This window comes from Pristiophorus japonicus, chromosome 2 (genome assembly GCF_044704955.1).
Source record: "Pristiophorus japonicus isolate sPriJap1 chromosome 2, sPriJap1.hap1, whole genome shotgun sequence".
Lineage (NCBI taxonomy): Eukaryota > Metazoa > Chordata > Chondrichthyes > Pristiophoridae > Pristiophorus > Pristiophorus japonicus.
In genome coordinates, this window is record NC_091978.1 from 63,039,638 (window position 1) to 63,063,455 (window position 23,818).

The following is a 23,818-nucleotide window of genomic DNA, read 5'->3' on the forward strand; positions in this document are numbered from 1 at the left end:
AAGAACATGCACCTCTGCCTCTCAACCACTGAGCAACTTCCATTACAGCACAATTCAACTATACTATCTAACATACGACATTTATGCCAAGGAATGAAGTTGCAACAATCTCAAAAAGAACCTTGAGTGACAACAAGGACTATTGCCATGAGACCTTAAATCTCTGAGGCTGTCCTTTACAATGATTCTGTGGCTCAACCTGCAGTGTGCCAGGTCTGTTTTGGATCTCTGGAAATGTTCCTCTATTAGTAACAGACCTGAAACAGCCTGACCCTGGCTCCTACAAACATGATACCCTGGGACAGTTCCAATTGGGATCTCTCCAGGTTCAGAAAAGGTCCACTTTGCTGAATGCTGGAATGGTTTGTTGGATAACTTAATTACTGACTCTTAACCGAGGCTGTACCCTTCACGACTAATCGTCAAAATTACCGCAGCCGTGCAGTTCTTGGAAGCACAGGTGTACAGTTATTACTCAAATATTTTGCAAATATTCTGGGAACGATGCATAGACCAAAGAGCAGTACCTTTTACTAAAGCAGAGGTGCAGCACCTGAAATTTTAGAAATTAATTTGGTTCTTTTCATTTTCTAGCAATAAGGATTTTTTTGTATTTACAATAGCTAGCTGGGTCTTCTAGGCAAATTGCACAGATCGCAACTGATAATTATACTGTTTTAAAATTTAGCGTTTCTTAATATTGTTTCACATTTCTGAGATGTAGATAAGTCAGAAAGCCCGTGCCGCCTTGAGAACTATCTAGCCTTGTGGTAGGAAGTGTAATAAAATGACTATATAGAAACATAGAAAATAGGCGCAGGAGAAGGACATTCGGCCCTTCGAGCCTGCACCACCATTCAATATGATCATGGTTGATCATGTAACTTCAGTACCCTATTCCTGCTTTCTCTCCATATCCGTTGATCCCTTTAGCCGTAAGAACCACATTTAACTTCCTTTTGAATATATCTAACGAGTGGCCTCAACAACTTTCTGTGATAGAGAATTCCACAGGTTCAAAACTCTCTGAGTGAAGAAGTTTCTCCTCATCTCGGTCCTAAATGGCTTACCCCTTATCCTTAGACTGTGACCCCTGGTTCTGGACTTCCCCAATATCGGGAACATTCTTTCTGCTCTAACCTGTCCAATCCCGTCAGAATTTTATATGTTTCTATGAGATCCCCTCTCATTCATCTAAATTCTAGTGAATATAAGCATAGTCGATCCAGTCTTTCTTCATATGTCAGTCCTGCCATCACGGGAATCAGTCTTGTAAACCTTCGCTGCACTCCCTCAATGCAGTGAATAACCTCACATTTATCGACATTATACTGCGTCTGCCATGCATTTGCCCACTCACCGAACCTGTCCAAGTCACCCTGCAGCCTCTTAGCATCCTCCTCACAGCTCACACTGCCACCCAGCTTAGTGTCATCTGCAAACTTGGAGATGTTATATTTAATTCCTTTGTCTAGATCATTAATGTATATTGTAAATAGCTGGGGTCCCAGCACTGAACCCGCGGCACCCCACTAGTCACTGCCTACCATTCTGAAAAGGACCTGTTTATTCCGACTATTTGCTTCCTGTCTGCCAACCAGTTCTCCATCCACATCAGTACATTACCCCCAATACCATGTGCTTTAATTTTGCACACTAATCTCTTGTGTGGGATCTTGTCAAAAGCCTTTTGAAACTCCAAATACACCACATCCACTGGTTCTCCCTTGTCCACTCTACTAGTTACATCCGCAAAAAATTCTAGAAGATTTGTCAAGCATGATTTCCCTTTCATAAATCCATGCTGACTTGGACCGATCCTGTCACTGCTTTCCAAATGCGCTGCTATTACATCTTTAAGAATTGATTCCAACATTTTCACCACTACCGATATCAGGCTAACCGGTCTATAATTCCCTGTTTTCTCACTCCCTCCTTTTTTAAAAAGTGGGGTTACATTAGCTACCCTCCAATCCACAGGAACTGATCCAGAGTCTATAGAATGTTGGAAAATGACCACTAATGCATCCACTATTTCTAGGGCTACTTCCTTAAGTACTCTGGGATGCAGATTATCAGGCCCTGGGGATTTATCGGCCTTCAATCCCATCAATTTCCCTAACACAACTTCCTGACTAATAAGGATTTCCTTCAGTTCCTCCTTCTCGCTGGACCCTCGGTCCCCTAGTATTTCCAGAAGGTTATTTGTGTCTTCCTCAGTGAAGACAGAACCAAAGTACTTGTTCAATTAGTCTGCCATTTCTTTGTTCCTCATTATAAATTCACCTGATTCTGACTGCAAGGGACCTACGTTTGTCTTCACTAATCTTTTTCTCTTCACATATCTATAGAAGCTTTTGCAGTCAGTTTTTATGTTCCCTGCAAGTTTACTCTCATACTCTATTTTCCCCCTCCTAAGTAAACCCTTTGTCCTCCTCTGCTGAATTATAAATTTCTCCCAGTCCTCAGGTTTGCTGCTTTTTCTGGCCAATTTATATGCCTCTTCCTTAAATTTAACACTATCCCTAATTTCCCTTGTTAGCCATGGTTGAGCCACCTTCCCTGTTTTATTTTTACGCCAGACAGGGATGTACAATTGTTGAAGTTCATCCATGTGATCTTTAAATGTCTGCCATTGCCTATCCACCGTCAACCATTTAAGTATCAGTTGCCAGTCTGTCCTAGCCAATTCACGTCTCATACCATCGAAGTTACCTTTCTTTAAGTTCAGGACCCTAGTCTCTGAATTAACTATGTCACTCTCCATCTTAATGAAGAATTCTACTATATTATGGTCACTCTTTCCCAAGGGGCCTCGCACAACAAGATTGCTAATTAATCCTCTCTCATTACACAACACCCAGTCTAGGATGGCCAGCTCTCCAGTTGGTTCCTCGACATATTGGTCTAAAAAACCATCTCTTATACACTCCAGGAAATCCTCCTCCACTGTATTGCTACCAGTTTGGTTAGCCAAATCTATATGTAGATTAAAGTCACCCATGATAACTGCTGTACCTTTATTGCACGCATCCCTAATTTCCTGTTTGATGCCATCCCCAACCTCACTATTACTGTTTGGTGGTCTGTACACAACTCCCACGAGCGTTTTCTGCCCTTTGCTGTTCCGTAGTTCTACCTATACAGATTCCACATCATCCAAGCTAATCCTTACTATTGCATTAATCTACTCTTTAACCAGCAACGCTACCCCACCTCCTTTTCCTTTCTGTCTCTCCTTCCTGAATATTGAATACCCCTGGATGTTGAGTTCCCAGCCTTGGTCACCCTGGAGACATGTCTCCGTGATGCCAATTACATTATATCCATTAACAGCTATCTGTGCAGTTAATTCATCCACCTTATTACGAATGCTCCTCGCATTGAGACAGATAGCCTTCAAGCTTGTTTTTTTAACACTCTTTGTCCTTTTAGAATTATGTTGTAACGTGGCCCTTTTTGATTTTTGCCTTTGATTTCTCTGCCCTCTACTTTTCCTCATCTCATTTCTACCTTTTGCTTCTGCCCCCATTTTACTTCCCTCTGTCTTCCTGCATAGATTCCCATCCCCCTACCATAGTTTAGACCCTCCCCAACAACACTAGCAAACACTCCCCCTGGGACATCGTTTCTGGTCCTGCCCGGGTGCAGACCGTCTGGTTTGTACTGGTCCCATCTGCCCCAGAAACGGTCCCAGGACTTTGAATCCCTCCCTCTTGCACCATTCCTCAAGCCACGTATTCATTTTAACTATCCTGCTATTTCTACTCTGACTAGCACATGGCACTGGTAGCAATCCTGAGATTACTACCTTTGAGGTCCTACTTTTTAATTTAACTCCTAGCTCCCTAAATTCAGCTTGTAGGACCTCATCCTGTTTTTCACCTATATTGTTGGTACCCCTATATGCACCACGACAACTGGCTGTTCACCCTCCCCCTCCTGAATGCCCTGCAGCCACTCCGTGATATCCTTGACCCTTGCACCAGGGAGGCAACATACCATCCTGAAGTCGCAATTGTGGCCGCAGAAACACCTATCTATTCCCCTTACAATAAAATCCCCCACCACTATAGCTCTCCCACTCTTTTTCCTGCCCTCCTGTGCAGGAGAGCCACCCATGGTGCCATGAACTTGGCTGCTGCTGTCTTCCTCTGATGAGCTATCTCCCTCAACAGTATCCAAAGTATCTGTTTTGGAGGGAGATGACCGCAGGGGACCCCTGCACTTCCTTCCTACTTGTGCTCTGCCTGATGGTCACCCATTCCCTATTTGCCTTAACCTTTACCTGCGGTGTGACCAACTCACTAAACGTGCTATTCACGACATCCTCAGCATCGCGGATGCTCCAGAGTGAATCCATGCGCAGCTCCAGTGCCGCAATGCAGTCTGACAAGAGCTGCAGTTGGATACACTTCCCGCATACATTGTAGTCAGGGACACTGGGAATATCCCTGATTTCTCACATAGCACAGGAGGAGCATGACATGGGTCTGGGCTCTCCTGCCATGACTTAACCCCTAAATTAACTTAACTTGGCAACAATGCCAAAGGTTTCCTACCGAAATGAAAAAGAAAAATACTCACCAATCCACCAGCCAGTCACTTACCCGCTTGGCTGTGATGTCACACTTCGATTTTGATTTTTTTTAAAAACTTTTCGTCCCTGCACCAGCTGGCTCCTCCGACTCTCGGGCCCCTTTTATGGGCCTCTCGATCCTCCCGCTCCTGCTCCTGTGGCTCCTCTGACTCTCGGGCCCCTTTTATGGGCCTCTCGATCCTCCCGCTCCTGCTCCTGTGGCTCCTCTGACTCTCGGGCCCCTTTTATGGGCCTCTCGATCCTCCTGCACCTGCACCTCTTTTTAATTATACATTGTTTAAAGGGTGAGCCCCACAAGACTAAAGCTGGCCCATCACTGGACTTCCAGATGTGGACATTTAATAACTAAGCACTTAATTGCTCATCAACCAATGATGCATTGCTGGATCTGGTTCTGGGGACTGAGATGGGTCAAGTGGAACAAGTGTCAGTAGGTGAACAGTGATCATAGTATCATAGGTTTAGATTAGCTATGGAAAAGCACAGGGAACAATCTAGAGTAAAAATGTTTAACTGGGGGAATGCAATTTCAGTGGGATGAGCATGGATCTTACCCGGCTAAACTGGAATCAAAGATTGGCAGGCAAAATTGTAGTGGAACAATGGGTTGCCTTTAAAGAGGAAATAGTTCGGGTACAGTCAAGGTACCTTCCCACGAGGGGGAAAGGTAGGGCAACTAAAGCCAGAGCTCTCTGGATGACGAAACAGATAGAGAATAGGATGAAGCAGAAAAAGAGTGCATATGACAGATGTCAGGTTGCAAATATATTTGAGAATCAGGCTATATACAGAAAGGTGAGAAGAGCAGTGAAAAAGTAAATAAGAAGGGCAAAGAGAGGGAATGAGAATAGAATGGCAGCAAACAGAAAAGGCAATCCAAAAGTCTTCTATAGGCATATGAATAGTAAAAGGGTAGTAAGAGGAGGGTTGGGGCCAATTAGAGACCAAAAAGCTGACCTATGCATGGAGGCAGAGGGTATGGCTGAGGTACTAAACGAGTCCTTTGCATCTATCTTCACCAAGGAAGAGGATGCTGCCATAAATATAGTGAAGGAGGAGGTAGTTGAGACACTTGATAGGATAAAAATTGATGAAGAAGAGGTATTAGAAAGGCTGGCTGTACTTAAAGTAGATAAATCACCAGGAGTGGAGGAATGCATCCTAGGATATTGAGGGCGGAAATCGCGGAGGTACTGGCCATAATATTCCAATTCTCCATAGAAATGGGGGTATGCCAGAGGACTGGAGAATTGCAAATGTTACACCATTTTCAAAAAAGGGTGTCAAGTTAAACCCAGCAACTGCAGGCCAGTCAATTTAACCTCGGTAGTGGGGAAGCTTTTAGAAACAGTAATCAGGGCCAAAATTAACAGTCACTTGAATAGGTGTGGATTAATTAAGGAAAGGCAGCACAGATTTGTTAAAGGCAAATCGTGTTTAGCCAACTTGATCAAGTTTTTTGATGAGGTAACAGAGAGGGTTGATGAGGGTAATACGGTTGACGTAGTTAGTGTACATGGATTTGTAAAATGCGTTCGACAAAGTGCCACATAATAGGCTTGCCAGCAAAACTGACACCCATGGAATAAAAGGGACAGTGGCAGCCTGGATACAAAATTGGCTCAGTGATAGGAAACAGGGACTAGTGGTGAAAGGGAAGTTTTTCGGACTGGAGGAAGGTATACAGTGATGTTCCCCAGGGGTCGGTTCTAGGATCACTGCCTTTCTTAATATATATTAATGACTTGGACATGGGTGTACAATGCACAATTTCAAAATTTTCAGGTGACACAAAACTTGGAAGTATAGTGAACAGTCAGGAGGAGAGTGATCAACTTCAGGAAGACATAGACAGGCTGGTGAAATGGGCAGACATATGGCGGATGAAATTTAACACAGAAAAATGTGAAGTGATGCATTTTGGAGAGGACATATAAACTAAATGGTACAATCCTGAAGGGAGTGCATAAACAGAGAGACCTGGGGGTATGTGTGCATAAATCACTGAAGGTGGCAGGACAGGTGGAGAAAGCAGTTAAAAAGGCTTACGGGATCCTGGGCTTCATAAATAGAGATTATAGGGGCCGACTTTGGTGCCGCCCATTTCTCGGCGGCCACCGGGCGGGAGGTCCGTTTTTGGCGCCCGCTGCCACCAGGTCCCGTCGGGAGCCACTTTGGTCGCCGTTGTGTGGGTGGCAGCGGGAGGGGCAGCAGGCATCAGTTGGTCCCATAAGAGTACAAAAAAGTGTGCAAATTATGATGAACCTGTATAAAACACTGGTTCGGCCCCAACTGAAGTACTGTGCCCAAGTCTGGGCACCACACTTTAGGAAGGATATGGAGGCCTTAGAGAAGGTGCAGAAAAGCTTCACGAGAATGATTCCAGGAAAGAGGGACTTCAGTTACATTGAAAGACTGGAGAAGCTGGGGTTGTTCTCCTTGGAGCAAAGAAGATTGAGAGGAGAGGAGAGGAAGTGTTCGAAATCATGAGAGGTCTGGATTAAGTAGATTGAGAGAAGCTGTTCCCATTGGCAGAAGGGTCGAGAACAGAGGACACGGAATTAAGGTGATTGGCAAAAGAACCAAAGGCGATGTAAGAAAAAACTTTTTTGCGCAGCGAGTGGTTAAGATCTGGAATGCACTGCCAAAAAGGTTGGTGAAGGCAGACTCAATTTTATCTTTCAAAATGGATTTGGATAAGTATCTGTAGGAAAACAAATTGCAGGGCTCTGGGGAAAGGGTATGGGGGGGGGGCGGTGGGACTAGCTGAGAGTTGGCACAGGTTTGATGGGCTGAATGGCCTTCTTCCGTGCTATAACCATTTTATGATTCTATGATTCAATGTCCACAGACTTTTAACTACATCTTCCACACTGGATCTCCTTCCTTTGGCCACATAGTTCAGCTCTGAGATCACTGAGAGTTTATGCCTGAAGAGAGGAGACAAGACCAGAGTGTCTGAATCTTGCTAAGGAGTTTCTTTTACAGCAAATGATCTCTGCTGAATTGATGACTTTATAAACCTCAGCCTTTCTGTGATGATCTGTTCTTAGGTTTATGTCTTCATCGCTTACTAGGTTTCTTTAACATTTTGTGATTGTTTCCGCTGGATCCATAGGGTTTTCTAGCTATTAAAGGGAGAGCTTTCAACTGCTGTCACCTTACTCCCTGGCATTTACTCCCTGAATATCTTCCCATATTCTCAAAACTACTTACACCTTTTTCATCATGCCTTTTCACTCTTCCCAATCCACCACTTCTATTTGGCATGTATTTTTATTCCATTATGAAGCTATTTGTAACATTTTTGTTCATTGAAGACACTTTGTATTATATAAATGCAATTTTGTTGCTGTTGTTTAAAACAAAAAAAATGGAAAAATAACTGGAGTATTCTCCTAAAATAGGTGCTTACGGTTCCTTGTAACTGCAATTATATTCTTAATGAGAGATAAACCCCGGACAGGTGCTCTGGCCTGTCCTACATTTCTTAGTCAACCGACATGATTGCAAATTGTGCTGAGTACACCTGTTAACTGTTAGCATGAAATAAAAAGATGCTCTCAGGATAGCATATATGCATGGATTGTATTTAAAGGCTCTATTTTGGAAAGGTTTAGCAATCAAAGTTGGGTGTGAGATTATAGATCACCTAAGGGGTCAGTAACCAGAAACTCAAACTGACCCTGAAGAATAAACTATTTGCTTTCAATGGCATTGGCCTGGGTTTGTGTTGAGAATAACAGTGAGGCTTTCAGCGCTCACAGTTATTATGGAGTAAATCGGACAGCAACCTCCGGAGTCCACACATGCTCAGTTAAACGCAGAAATCAGAATGCTGCTGTCCGAGTTACCCTGCTCCTCCACAAGCTTCACTACACCCATACCTTGCCGATAGATCCAGCATTCAAATCCATGTAACGGCGTGAAGTTGCTGTACTTAGCCACTAGTTACCCACTAAACACGGCCAAGCAAGATAGGGCTGGTGCATTCAGGTCTAAGTGATACGACTTAATTACTGTCAAACAACCTCTCTGGCAATGAAAATTTAACTTTACAAGTGTGGAGTCTCATTCCTTCAGATTTAATTATTGTTAGAGATTTAAAAAACAAGTTTTTTTTTACTTTTTCCTTCTGTATCCCATCTCTCCATTAATCCTATCTTTCTTTCCCTCTCTTTATTTTGCTTTCTGTACATGATTTTACATTGAATTAAATATTCTAATTTATACTTCCTGGCTTAGACTCTGCATGCCTTAGTGAGAATTCTTCATTCTGATTGTTTAAAGAAACACGCTGTTGTTTTCCCTACTCACACACACCACAGATCCCCTGTAGAGGGTGCCGTGCTGGATCAGATGACAGCAAGCTGCCAGTCAAATGCCCATGAAAAGTCTGTAGGCAGCTGTAAGCGTAGTGAACGGTGAGTGTGATTCCTTCGCCACTGGCCGCAAATCCGGGCCATTGATTGCAAGGAAGCTACTCTTTGACGTTAGTCTTATCCAAAAAGGATGGTGAAATAGAAACCCAGCAAACATCTGCCTTCTGTATTTTAATAGGATGCTAGCCATGCCATGTGACCAAAGCCATACTTGTCCTCCTGCCACCGACCAAACCCCTCTCACTCCAGCAAAATTCAAGAAGTCTCCCTTTTAATATGATGCCTAACTTTGTATTAAATTCACTGCAGATTTTTCCTAGACAAGGTCTATCCGATACTGTTCCTAGATTTATATGATGTTTCACTTTTTATTCCACTTTTCATTCCTCGCCTGCTTTTCAGAAACAAATATGTATTGTTCACAGTATGATCATCAGTGTACTGACCGGGATTCAATACTCTTGTCCATCACAGATATCATTGCCAATCTGTCTGATCTGCTCTCCTCCTGACATTGATCAACTTAACCAAGTAGGGGAGCTCAAACTGGATGAATGATGAATTACTCTTCTTTATTGTGTTTGGATTTGTACATTTGTTTAACCCAGTGTTGATCTTCATCTTCAGAAAATTCGGATTTGCTGTAGTTGATGTAAATGCACTAGTCATTGGGCTGTCATAATTTGCTGTCAAAATAACAGTGAGGTTAATGGCATTCGCTATTATTGATGCGCAAATGGTACAGCAACTTAAACTTAAACAAAAATGGCATCTCGCTGTCTGCCTCACCACTGAAATGCAGTGAACAGCTGTATTTGTGTGGTAGATACAAACTAAACTCGCAACAGAAAGTTAAGTCTTGTCCATTTCTGTGAATACCTTTTTAATGTGATGTGTGAATTACTGCCAATTAACCTCTCTGGCATTGAACATTAACTATTACAAGTATGGAGTCTCATTTCTTCAGGTTTTAATTATGATTTTTTTTTTAACTTTTCCTTTCTGTCTCTTTTTTCTCACTTTTAATCCAATTTTTATTTCTCTCCCTTTATTTTTCTTTCTGTACATAGAAACATAGAAAATAGGTGCAGGAGTGGGTCATTCGGCCCTTCGAACCTGCACCACCATTCAATAAGATCATGGCTGATCATTCCCTCAGTACCCCTTTCCCGTTTTCTCTCCATACCCCTTTGTAAGAGAAATTTGGCATTAGGGGTACCAGCGGGACAAGGGTTAAAGTGCTGGTTCCTGCACCGACCCATAAGGAGGTAAAAGGCCTCTCTTCGGCCTTGTACCAAGGCTCCAGAAGTTATCAATTCAATAATATTCCGACAGGATACGATGTGAGAACCTAAACAGACATTGATAAGACCTTGCAAAGAGGCTCGAGGCGACTCACAGGCACCAAGGAAATGTATAACAAATTCCGACCTAATGAAGTCATTCTAGTCACGGCCTAAAGCGGTCACGAGGGTCTTGGCCTGTCAATCCAAAGTAGCACTAATAAGGTAGTCCAATTAGAGAAGTAGCACTGATAAGGTAGTTCAATTAGAAATCTAGGGAGGTCTTGTCCGGGAACAGAGGGGTTTTGAAATATATAAAAGTTGCATGATTGTGCTGTTCGGGGAGCATCTCCACTCACAGGCGACTGTGATAAGAGGTGTTCCCGGACGTTCGTAATAAAGATCGTTATACTTTGCCATCGGTCTCTGTCTGCTAACTTCGAGAATTGCTACGTGGGCTGGGGCGAGCGTCGACCCTCTATATCAGTGGGCTCGCTTGTGGGAAAGGAAGCCTTCCCATCTCCCCCTTACACCTTGATCTCTTTAGCCGTAAGGGCCATATCTAACTCCCTCTTGAATATATCCAATGAACTGGCATCAACAACTCTCTGCGGCAGGGAATTCCACAGGTTAACAACTCTCTGAGTGAAGAAGTTTCTCCTCACCTCAGTCCTAAATGGCCTACCCCTTATCCTAAGACTGTGTCCCCTGGTTCTGGACTTCCCCAACATCGGGAACATTCTACCCGCATCTAACCTGTCCCGTCCCGTCAGAATCTTATGTTTCTATGAGATCCCCTCTCATCCTTCTAAACTCCAATGTATAAAGGCCCAGTTGATTTGACATTGAATTCACCCACTCTAATTTACACTTTTGCCACGCAAACATTTTTTTAAATCTAAATACACAAGGACAAGTCTAACTAATGGCAGATGCCATCAGATGCCCTGCCACAGCATGTTATGGCCCAATAACATCACTTACAGCACATGTTCAACTCAGATCTTGGCACAGATCAATATCTTTCAATATAATTTGAACTCCAAACTTGCACAACTAGAAAAACTCTCAAGCCCAGAGGCTGAAAACGGACATGGAAATAAGAGAAATAATTCCTCTCCTCTGAGTGCAAACTCAATCCAATCAGTGTCAAAAAGTTACCGTATATAGATGTGTTACTACAGAACATAAGGGTAGGCAAAACCAGGGGAAAAAATCTGCTGAAGGCTCCCCTGCAACTTCCCCCAGTCGGATCACCTGACTTTTGGAGTGTGGAGAAAAAAATAATTAAAAAGAGAGATTTCATGGTCACTGCAGCTTTTAGGTGGGCCACAATATAAAACGAGGATCAAACTACAATTTGCCAAACAGCAAAAAGTCATGTACTATCCAATGAATGCTTCACAAGTCTGTAAAGCTATCGGGGTGGGGGGCGGGGGGATGACGACTTGTAAAGCTGTTGGGAGCAGCTACAATTAATTTCTTGAACTCATTTTTACGGCACCAGTTGTTCTTAAAACACTACAAAACACACAATTGTGTATAATCCAAGCATCTGTACCATGGTCAACTCTAGTTTACCACTCTTTTAAATCACTGCAGGCCCATGAATTGTTAGTTACAAAATTTATGGTATTTTACATGTTGTATAAACATTTACTTTTTGAAAAATCTCTACACTACTTCAGTATCTTTATAGATTTAATAAATGCCACATGAGCATTTCCCACTGAGCACAATGCCAAAGTGGAGTTGTCCTCATTATTAACAGAGCATTAAATGTTTAAAAATAAAGCCATGGTTTTTATGTAACCATCATTCATAAAAATACTGGGATAGAAAGGATTCTTGTTACTTCAATCTTAAATCTACACTGTAAATGTTGGCTTAACACAAAAAGAAAGTATTTGCCAAACACAACGTGATGTAAATCTTTTCACTGTGACGAAAAAAAATCACCATATTGTTCCATGTGGGGATATTAGAACAAAAATAAGCGGCTCTTCTTCCCAGTGATAAAGACAAGGTTCTTTAATGAGCTCAAAAATAAGCTAAACAATCTTCTGAAGGCTCAGTTGGTAAAGCCATACAAACCAAAATTTCTGGTTTAATCTTAATCTATGCTAAATTAGCTGATTTGAACCAGGATGCCAGTAGATTTGCTACAGTTTGGCCTCTACTACCGTTGACTTCAGCTAGGGAGGGAAAAATCTGCCAGGCCTCTTGCTCCTGATATTCATGCAGTGATATCTGCTGGAAAATGTATGTTTGCAGAAGTTAAGATCGGCCTTGGCTGCGATATCCAACACTCAACATCAAGGCTCACACTTGAATGGCCATTTAGGAGACGTACTGGTGTTAGAAATGTTTTCAAGCAGAAGATCTTATCTGCCTATTCATAGTTAATGGGTGGAAAACACAACATAATGCCTTAAGAGGAAGGTAGAAAAAGGGGAAAAAATTGTATAAACAAACTACTTCTGATCAAACAATTTGATTTATTAGTAAACAAAGTAAAATCATGAGCTCACGCTTACTATTAATATATATTATCTTCTCTCCAATTTATGCATTTATAACTTTTTTCCCCAGCCAAGGAGTAAATGAATGTAGTCATATTTTGAAGACAGAAGAAATGAAATTAAGTTACAACAATGATATCGTAAATCCCAGTTTGAGTTGCTCCATCTATTTCCATGGCTAATATTTTGGTTTAAAAGAGTAAATACAAATATTGATTTCATTCTCCAATATACAGGTCACATAGACATGAAAACAAGATTTATAACTAGATCTTACAAAATAAGATTTCCAGAAACAGAATGAAAATGTATTTTTACTGCACTACCGACAAGGATTTACGTTGCACAAAGGCTTCCTTCCTGATTGTTCATGTAGAGCAATAAACTTTAAAATGTCCTCATCAATACTTTGACGCATAGCAACATAATAATTGAACAATGCAACTTACTGAAGATGGTAAGCCTGGAGGAACCTTCCTAACTTTTTTCGGTGGCATCTCTGTAAATCAGTAAGTTAACATATTAGTACAAATCTCTTTTAACCAGGGCTACTTGTCAATTCAACTGCACTTGTATATTTTCTTTCCCACTACATCAATGGGGTGGCAATCTTTACACAGAAAAGTGCACAGGACTGGAATGTACAGATGGATAGACCTCAAACAAAATCAGAAATACTAAATTTACCCAATGTTTTCACCCTCTTTCCTGAAGGCAGTGACTCCTGCTGGAGTGAAGTTCCCCAGCTGCTGGCCAGCCTTCAATACCTCACCCAAGGGGTTATTTTTCATGAATCATCATCATCATCATCATATGCAGTCCCTCGAAATCGAGGAAGACTTGCTTCCACTCTTAAAATGAGTCCTTAGGTGGCTGAACTGTTCAATATGAAAATCACAGTCCCTGTCACAGGTGGGACAGACAGTCGTTGAGGGAAAGGATGGGTCGGACAGTTTTGCCACACGCTCTTTCCGCTGCCTGCGCTTGATTTCTGCATGCTCTCGGCAATGAGACTCGAGGTGCTCAGCGCCCTCCCGGATGCACTTCCTCCACTTAAGTCGGTCTTTGGCCAGGGACTCCCAGGTGTCAGTGGGGATGTTGTACTTTTTCAGGGAGATTTTGAGGGTGTCCCTGTAACGTTTCCTCTGCTCACCTTTGGCTCGTTTGCCGTGAAGGAGTTCCGAGTAGAGCGCTTGCTTTGGGAGTCTCGTGTCTGGCATGCGAACGATGTGGCCTGCCCAGTGGAGCTGATCAAGTGTGGTTAGTGCTTCAATGCTGGGGATGCTGGCCTGGTCAAGGATGCTAATGTTGGTACATGGGTCCACTCAAGGGATGTGTAGGATCTTGCGGAAGCAATGTAGCTGGTGAATGTCGCCCAAGCTGTCGTACCATGGGCAGATTGGCGACAGGGACTGTGGTTCTCGTATTGAACTGTTCAGCCACCTATGGACTCATTTCTAGAGTGGAAGCAAATCTTCCTCGATTCCAAGGGACTGCCAATGATGATATCATAATTGAATCTAACCACCATCTCATTGGATGTCTACACTTACACAATTCCTAGAAAAGGTCACTGGACAACAGTCGGAAGCATGAATTCTGGCCGGTTTTCCTCTTTCCAGCTAAGGGACATTGAAGTCAACTGTAAAGCCCCAACTGCTGCTTCACTGAGATCAGTTTACAGCCCAGATTGTGGATCGAACCCTTTCGGCTCTGTCTAGCTCAGAATCATGCCAGGTAGTGCTTTTTCCAACTGGGCCACCAAAGGAGCAATCAAATGGAGTTTCTACCCATTAGCTTCTTTTGTAACACGTGTCTTTTTCAGAGAGGCGTCCAAGGGGTGGCAGCCTGTATGTGATATGAAAGCTCTACTTGTAAATAAGCACAATGATAATGCAACTTTCCCAGTGTAATATTTGTCTTCCCACTCTTACGTTTACACAGCAAGGAAGATATAAAAAAAAAGAGAAATGAGAAGTAAATGATACGCATCAGTAAAGTAATCCAAAAAGGGTGGTCATGTTGGATAAAATCAAAATTTAGAAGAAGAGGAAACTTAAAACTCAAGACAAATTTTACTAATAAGAAAATGGCTGTCGTGTTAGATAATGCTATCTAGCTAAGTAGCATATATTCACCATCATGTGCATTAAAATCAGCAGCTACTCCATAGGAGCACCTGATAATTTTTGACAACTTGCATCTGATTTATACCAATGAATAATGGGATATGCAGCTAAACCTGTCAAAAGCGACCACCCGTGGTTCCCACAAAAAGTGGTCTTTATTCACAGGTGGTCTCCTCCACATGGTTGTCAATTAAAATCACATCTGAAAACACTCAACCCCTATATCATCACTTTTTATGTTGCCGTTATAATGTGAAACGATCTCGAAGGGCAGGTTCATTAAAACAGTAAATCACAGATGGAACTGCGAACACGTGGCTACGCTTCACAGGTGGCCACTCCTCACAGGCACTGCTGCAATGCATGTCAATGTTGATTTTGCTGGTCATTATCAGCTGATGATGCTTTTCATAAGTCATTGCCATCGAAGGTTTTACTGCATTACACTGGTCCAACTTCAAACACAGTCTTTTCTAGTTTTAGAACCACCATTTTCTTTCTTAACTTTTGCCATTGCGACGTATGGAGAAAGAGATGGGCTTGTTGGTTTAATGGCCATTCCTTATTCTTACTTCTGCTCAAATTTGAGTTTGGCCACAGTAAATTACCATTTAAAAATACAGTCATAATTGATATAGACATAATTACATGTTATCTTCCACTAATGGGCTGCTGATAAACATTCAATAATTTTGCAATGATTGCCACAGTTAGTAATTTTTTGGTCAGGATGATATCATGATTTTACAATATGGAACATTCTGAGCAATTCCTAAGTATATACTTAGAGAGTATAAGGATAATGTGACTACTGAGCAGTAAAATCATCTCAGGGTTTGGATTCCAGTATTAAACTATTAACCTTTACTCTTTTGGCCTGTGACAGCATTTCAAGGCATTAAGAACATAAGATAACATGGAATGAGATCATTCAGCAAGCTAGCCTGCTTCTTCCACATGCCTTGTACATTCTAACCCAACGTGGTCTATACCCCTCCCATTTCATCTCTGCAGGGAAAATTAAAAAGACTCGATTATTCCCAAAGGTAATGTGCCCTGGGACATTCTGCAGACTCAGGATGGTGCTATTTGTGACACATTCCTAGCAACCGGTTTTATACAATGCATAGCTTAATTTCCTGAAATTGGCTGTTTCAGAGGGGGAACTTATGATACTATAGTAACAATCAAGTGATCCAGGTGGCTTTTAACTCTTCTGTTGCTATAATTAGTATTCATTCACGTAAATCACATCACCTTCAGCAAAGCTACGCCAGAAGAAACAATGATTTTAAAACAATTATTCACTATCTATTTAACAAAGAAAAAAATAATTACTGTTTTAAATTCAGCTGTTCAATTTTTCTTCGTAAAATAGATAGTGAATCATTTTTTTAAAACCATTGGCGGTTCAGGGTGATGTCATGAAAGGTGAGAATGAATCTTAAGCTATTACAGACAGCATAAAACTCTAATTATTGCATTAAATTCAGCTGTTATTTCTAATGCTGTCTGTAATAGCTTGAGATTCCTTCTCACCTTTCATGACATCTCCCTGAATTACCACGTGTCTTGCTGCCAGCTAACTATTAACCTATATTAATTTCACTGCAGTCACCTTTGGAGCCAAATAGATTGACAGATCAAAGCAACTTAGCAGTAAGTGGATATTCCTGAACTTCTTTATAAAGGATATGTTGGGGGTTCAACAGCTCTTGAAGCCTCACGGCTCTTAGTGATAAAGTAAATAAAGGGAAATGTTGGGCAGAAAGACATGAAACTACAACAAAACACATTTTTGTGAAGTCTCCAAAATGACCGAACTTGTTCCTCACAAAATCGGGTTTAAAATATTTTCAGTCCACCTCTGCAAGATTCCTGCCAACTTCATGACAGAATGTGTGAATAGGTTCTACCTCATTAAAAGAAAAAATGTTGGGCAAGAAATTCAATTGATTAGCGGCAGCCGTTCGTGTCCGAGAGAGGCACTAATGGGCCGCTAAGCGCTTACTGTCCAAGCGTGCGCTGTCAGCTGCCTCTCGGGAACTTGAGTAGAGATGTTGCAGCAGCACTGACAGTTAGCACTGTGCCCTCTAGCGCCACCCACTTGGTGACGTCAATGAGTGTGCAACGCCTCGTTAGCGAACCTCAGTGGGTTCACCTGCCTTACCGTCTGGCGCTAATCGTGGCAGAAAAAGCAGGCGTTCACATCTGGCAGACAAGAATCTGAGATGTGATTACACTTTCTTTCCATTGATTTCACTTTCATTGCTGTCTAACACTCTTCCTATCAAATTAGCTCCCTTGCATTTTTTCCTAAGTGTTCAGGTGCTCCAGTTAACCTCCCCTTTAAGCATTAGGATGCCGGTATTACAGCGCCAGAACTTCATTAGCGCTCCCGCGATTCCAGTTTAGTGCCCTAAGAGAAGTGCGGAATGCTTCCCTTAGCGGTCCACTCCACTTTTGGGGCGCTAAAAATCAGTATCATGGTTGGAGGCGGTAAACATCACCCGACACTAAAATTAACGACTAGGTGGTGTCTCCGCCTCAAACCGGGCTATAATGAATTTTTTATGTTCTGATATTAGGATGCTTATTAACCATTTGGATATATTAAGAGAAACATGAAGTACTGGGGAAATGCTTTCAATGCAATGTATTCCCCCCCCCACCCATAGGGTTTTTAAAATAATAAACCTCATACTAAATATAAATCTTTTCTGGAGGTCTCCTTCAAGGAGCAAGCTCTAGAAAATAGACATTTCATTGAACACACTATGCTATATCAACTATGGAAAGACTCAAGTGAAATCATCTCTACTCCCCAAGACACAAAATAGCCTCAAGGAATCTCTTTTTCCGTACCCCAAGAATAAGATCTGCGCCCAACTCCATTCACCTACTGGTGCAGAAATCTCTCTCCTTCCCCGAGGAATGAGGAATGAACCAGAGCAGATAAAAGAAGTAAAAGTGGGGAACATCTAGGCAATAGTGACCATAATATATTATGCTTTATGATAATAATTGAGAAGGTAATAACTGAGAAAATATGATGAAGACCAGGGTAATAGATTGGGGAAAAGATGATTTTGAGGGGCTGAGAATAGAACTTGGAAAATTAAAATGGACAACAATATTGGCAATCAATGATGCAGAACAGCAGTGGGAAATATTTAAAACGGTGTTCAACAGAGTCCAGGAAAAATATATTCTACTAAAAAACAAGAACAAGCTAAACACTAAACATGGATGAATAAAGACTAAGGGAAACATTGAGAGTAAGTAAAGAGGCATAAACTAACTACATGGACAGCAGAGGAGAGCATGACAAGAATATGAAAAGATTAGGAGAGAAGTCAAAGAAAACAACTGGAAATGCAAAAAGGAACTATGAAATTAAATTATCAAGGAGCATAAAACAAAATAGTAAAATATTTTACAAACACATCAAAAAGAAAAGGAAAGTTGGGATGGGAATAGGGCCACTAAGGGATGGACAGGATAATATCACAGATAGCAATAGAGAGATGACAGAAATACTAAGTAATTACTTTGCTTCAGTATTTACCAGGGATACAGAACAGGTATGGCATTGGATGATGAGATTAGAAATAAGATAACTGCATTTAAAATAAAAAGGAGAAATATTAAATAAACTAACCAAACTCAAAGAGAATAAAAGCCGTGGTCCGGATAGATTACATCCGCGCATTTTAAAAGAATTGAAGGAAGAGATAGCAGAGGCATTACTACACATATTTAATAATTTGTTAGAACAAGGTGTAGTGCCAGAGGACTGGTGGATAGCTAATGCAATACCAATATTTAAGGAGAGATAGAACATGTCCAGGGAGCTATAGACCAGTCAGCTTAATATCAGTGGTAAGAAAAATAATGGAATCTCTACTAAAGGAGAAAATAGAAGAACATCTAGGAGCAGATTTTCGGGGCTTCTGCGCTCCATTTTTCGCCCCGGAGCGGCAGCAATGGTGAGGTCTTTTGGGCGGGCGGTCAGCCTCCAGCAGGGATCCTCGGGTCTGGTTTTGTGGTGGCACAGAGCAGCACCATCTGGAAGAACTGCCGGTGTTGCAACACCCCTGGTTGCGACACCGGCTCGAGTTTTGACTTCAGCCCGGCCCATACACCCCAAAGCGCGCCATGCAGTGAACGCCTGGGAAATCAGGCTGTGCAACGATACCGACTGCAGAGAGGTAAGTAATGGACTCCTAAGGTAAGTGCGATTGTTTTTTCATTAAATTTTGTTTGCGATTTATGTTGTGATGGCGTGGGCAATGTTTTGGGAATATTTTTGTGGGTTTTTTTCTCCCCAGGCTTCTCTCAGAGCAATCCTGGCCTGGCTCTTTAGCTCAGGATTTTCCAATGCTAGCGCCCAAGAGAGGTGTACAATGCCTCTATTAGCACTGTGTCCCCTGACGCATGGCCTAGCTGCCCACTTTTACTTACTGAGGCGCAAACTGTTCCTGGGCGCAAACTTTATCGCCCCGCCGCCATTACCACCCCGAAATCATCAAAGCCAAACATCCAGCCCCAAGAAACGAAAAATATAATAATGAATAGTCAGCATGGTTTTCAAAAGGGAAAGTCTTGCTTGACCAACCTTATTGAATTTTTTGAAGAGGTAAGAGAGAGTAGACAAGGGTAATGCAGTAGATGTAATTTTATCTAGATTTTCAAAAGGCTCTCGATAAAGTATCACATAACAGACTGATGAACAAGGTCAGAGAATGCAGAGTCAGGGGACAAGCAGCGGAATGGATAATTAGCTGGCTTCAAGACAGAAACAGCGAGTAGAGGTAAAGGGTAGCTATTCAGACTGGCAAAAGGTGGGAAGTGGTATTTCACAAGGATCAGTGCTAGGACCACTGTTGTTCACAATTTATATTTACGATTTGGACTTTGAAATCAGAAACCCAATTTCTGAATGTGCAAATGACACCAAATTGGGGGGATAGTCAATACTGAGGAGGACTGCAACAAATTACAAGAAGACATTAATAAACTTGCAGAATGGCCATATAATTGGCAAATGAAATTCAACACAGAGAAATGTGAGGTATTACATTTTGGTAAGAAAAATAGGGAGGTCCCATATTACTTGGAAAATACGAAACGAAATGGGGTAAAAGAGCAAAGGGATCTCGGAGTACAAATACACAAATCACTAAAAATAGCGACACAGGTTAACAAGGCTATAAAAAAAACAAGCACTAGGGTTTATTTCTAGAGGGATTGAATTAAAAAGTGGAGAAGTTATACTAAACTTGGATCGAATCTTGGTTAAACCATACTTGGAGTACTCCGTACAATTCTGGTCGCCATATTATAAAAAGGATATAGAGGCACTGGAGAGGGTGCAAAGATGCACAAGAATGATACCAGAAATGCGAGAGTATACCTATCAGGAAAGGATGAACAGGCTGGGTCTCTTTTCTCTTGAAAAGAGAAGGGCTGAAGGGTGACCTAAAAAAGGTCATTAAAATTATGAAATGTATTGATAGAATAGATACAGAGAAAGTGTTTCCATTTGTGGGGAAGAGCAAAACTAAAGGCCATCAATACAAGATAGTCACCAAGAAATCAAATGGGGAATTTAGAAAAATTCAAAAGAGTGGCGAGAATGTGGAACTCGCTACCACAGGGAGTGGTTTATTCTTTTGTTGAGGGTTATGGGGGTGGGAAGGGGTGTTGTACACTGATTTTACATAGGATATACAGCACAGAAACAGGCCATTCAGTCCAGGCCGGCGTTTATGCTTCACCCGAGCCTCCTCCCGTCTTTCTTTATCTAACTCTATCAGCATAAGTCTCTATTTCCTTCTCCCTCATTTGCAGAAGCGAATGGTATAGATGTATTTAAGGGGAGGTTAGATAAGCAAATGAGGGAGAAGGAAATAGAGGCTTATGCTGATAGAGTTAGATAAAGAAAGACGGGAGGAGGCTCAGGTGAAGCATAAACGCCAGCTGGACTGGCTGGATTGTTTCTGTGCGGTATATCCTATGTAACATCAGTGTACAACACCCCTACCCACCCCCCACCCCCACTCCCATAACCTTCAACAAAAGAATAAATCACTATCCGGAAACTCCTCCCTCCCCACCTCTCCACTAAGAAACAAGTATCCAAACAGCTCTACCTGTTATCTGCCTTGGCCTCCCTAATCCCTCTCTCCTCCACTCCTTTCCTCAGCCCCCTTACTTTGTCTCCCATCTCTTCTCCACCCACTCCACTCCCATCTCTCTTCTCCACTCTTCTCTCCTTCTGTCACCACCTTCTCTTCTCCTCCTCCCCATCTCTCTTGAAAAGTGCCTCTGATCTTGATTCATGTACAACGCCAAGGGAGATTGACTAGTAGTTAATGTTTTTGCAGGCACCAATTGAATCCCACTGAATTTTGCTGCTGCTTACCTGAGAATAAAGTAGAACTTGGCCATGAATGGTTTTTGTTATAGAAATGATATTTCCCAAACACTGACAGACTACGAAATACTCAATGTAAGACAACACGATGTTGCCATTATTATCAATATGCTTCGGGGGGGAGCGGGAAATCATTCATAAGTGAAAATACTTCAGTTTTGTATTATGCACTTCTCGTGATATTCTCTTCTTAATAACCAAGTATATCACCCAAATGTTACACAGCTTAAAATGCTCTCTCCAGATATAACCCAAGTTTAGAAAAACAAATCTGGGTGTTTCCTACAGTTTAAAGGACTGTGCACAAAAAGTTCATATACCTTCTATTATGTGTTGCTGATATCCCACATACAATAATGAACGGCTACACATCAGTTAGGACCTGGGCATCAGCAGAGCTCACCCATTTCTTACATTCTTCAATGAATCATTAGGTATGTTGGAAACCCGGGCTTTCTGTTCAGATCCAGGGAGGAAAATCAGTCATTCTGCTGGTTCCTAGCCAGTCAGCATCACTTCTGATATTTCCCATCAGAAGTGACAATGACCTGCGGAATACTTCCACCTAAATATAGGTGACGAATTCAAGTTGCATGGTAATGACAGAGTGACATCACAAGCCACATTTCTATCATTGCTGTTATAGCAAAGCTGGATATAAGGAATGCCAGCATATTCTGGTATCCAGTATTGTTATGGCAGGTGGGGAGGGGGGATTTAAATTTCAAAAGGCCCCGTTAAGGGGTTCACTTGGAAACCCGAGATTTTTAAAACATTTTGAAACAATTTGGCATTCCTCTTTAGCTGCCCTGGAAGCAGCAAGCCCTCAATACAAAGCTTGCAGCACCCACTGGATGAACTGTAGCAGCCATTGAAAGAACACCGAGTGCTCTTTTACACTCTAACAGCAAACTTTATTATCCTTCCCAAAATAATGCAGTTGTTTCTTAGACTCAATTAAGAAAGCTCTGTCCATTTCTAAAGTGGCAATTCATAACAGTCAGCATGGTAAATGTTGCTAAAATTAAAATCAAAATCGTTTTTGAAGGTATGACAGAACGTGGGTGTGCTTTAAGAGTTGCAAAAGGCCATTTAAAACTCAAAAGGATTAAAGTGGTGAGATCAATAATTGAAGTTAAAGGTGGAACAGCACTCACCCATTGAGGAGTCATGTATTGGTCGTCGGCGGGGATTATTGCTGGAATATGGATAATACTGTGACCCAGGCTTGGTGCCTGTAGGTGATAAGGCTCCTGGACTGCCCATACCTATGTCAGGCCCAAGGAGACTTGACTGTAACATACAAAAAAAAGAAAAAAAAATGTTAGGATAGCCTGTTTGTTCTCACTGTATGACAGTAGCCAGGATAGAACTATTTCACATCTTTACTGTCTCATTTGACTGCACTATTCATTCTTCACACTCTTCTGAACGCAGTTGCCAATTTAAAAAAAAATTAAACATTGTGACTACAGATCCTATGGTATGAACTTGTGATGATTTAAGGAAAGATTATGGTAACGTCAAGATGTGGGACTCTTCTCCAATTACCAAATGTTATTGCTTTCGGGATTATGTGTTGCTTTTTTTTAGTAGCGCATTAATCTACACTCTTAAGAGCTACCTATTCTTCTGAAGATATACAACTTCTTCCAGATAAACACTGGGAAGGCTGAAGCCATCATTTTTGGCCGCCACCACAAATTCTGCCCCTCACCATCAACTCCATCCCCCTTCCCTGCCACTGTCTCAGGCTGAGTGAGATTGTTCATCACCTTAGCATCCTACTCAACCCCAAGAAGCTAAGTTTCTGACCCTACATCCTCTCCTTCACAAAGACTGTTCACTTCCCACTCTACAACATCATCCACCTCCGTCCCTACCTCAGGCCATCTGCTGACGAAACCCTCACTTCCAGACTTCACTATTCAAATGCTCTCATGGTTTCATCCCATCCTCCACCTTCCAAAGTCTTCAGCTCACTCAAAACTCAGCTGCCTGTATCCTATCCCAACCAAGTCAACAACATCAACAATAACAACTTGCATTTATATAGCGCCTTTAATGCAGCAAAACGTGCCAAGGCACTTCACAGGAGCATAATCAGACAAAATTGACACCGAGCCTAAGAATTAGAACAGTTGAGCAAAATCTTGGTCAAAGAGGCCGGTTTAAAGTAGCGACTTAAAGGTGGAAAGGGAGGTTTAGGGAGGGAATTCGAGAGCTTGGGGCTTAGATGGCTGAAGGCATGGCCGCCAATGGTGGGGCAAAAGAAGTGGGAGTTGCACAAGCTGGAGGAAAACAGAGTTCTCAGAGCATTGTAGGCTCGAGCAGGCTACATAGATAGGGAGGGGTGAGGTCAGAGATGGTTTTGAACATGAGGATGAGAATTTTAAAATCAAAACCATGCTGGACTGGGTGCCAAAGTAGTTCAGCAAGCACATGGGTCAATGGGACTTGGGG

At 42.0% G+C, this 23,818-nt stretch overlaps 1 protein-coding gene across 14 annotated transcripts in view; it reads right to left on the reverse strand.

Moving 5' to 3' along the window:
• Window positions 1–23,818, reverse strand: part of LOC139238943 (transcription factor 4-like) — a 652,736-nt gene that overhangs the window by 213,412 nt on the left and 415,506 nt on the right. For all 14 annotated transcript variants that reach the window (XM_070867526.1, XM_070867515.1, XM_070867541.1 and 11 more), the window contains 2 exons: window positions 22,513–22,648; window positions 13,237–13,286 (listed from right to left, as the gene is read on the reverse strand). In XM_070867526.1, coding sequence (XP_070723627.1) covers window positions 13,237–13,286; window positions 22,513–22,648 — 186 coding nt within the window. The remainder of the gene's footprint in view (window positions 1–13,236; window positions 13,287–22,512; window positions 22,649–23,818) is intronic.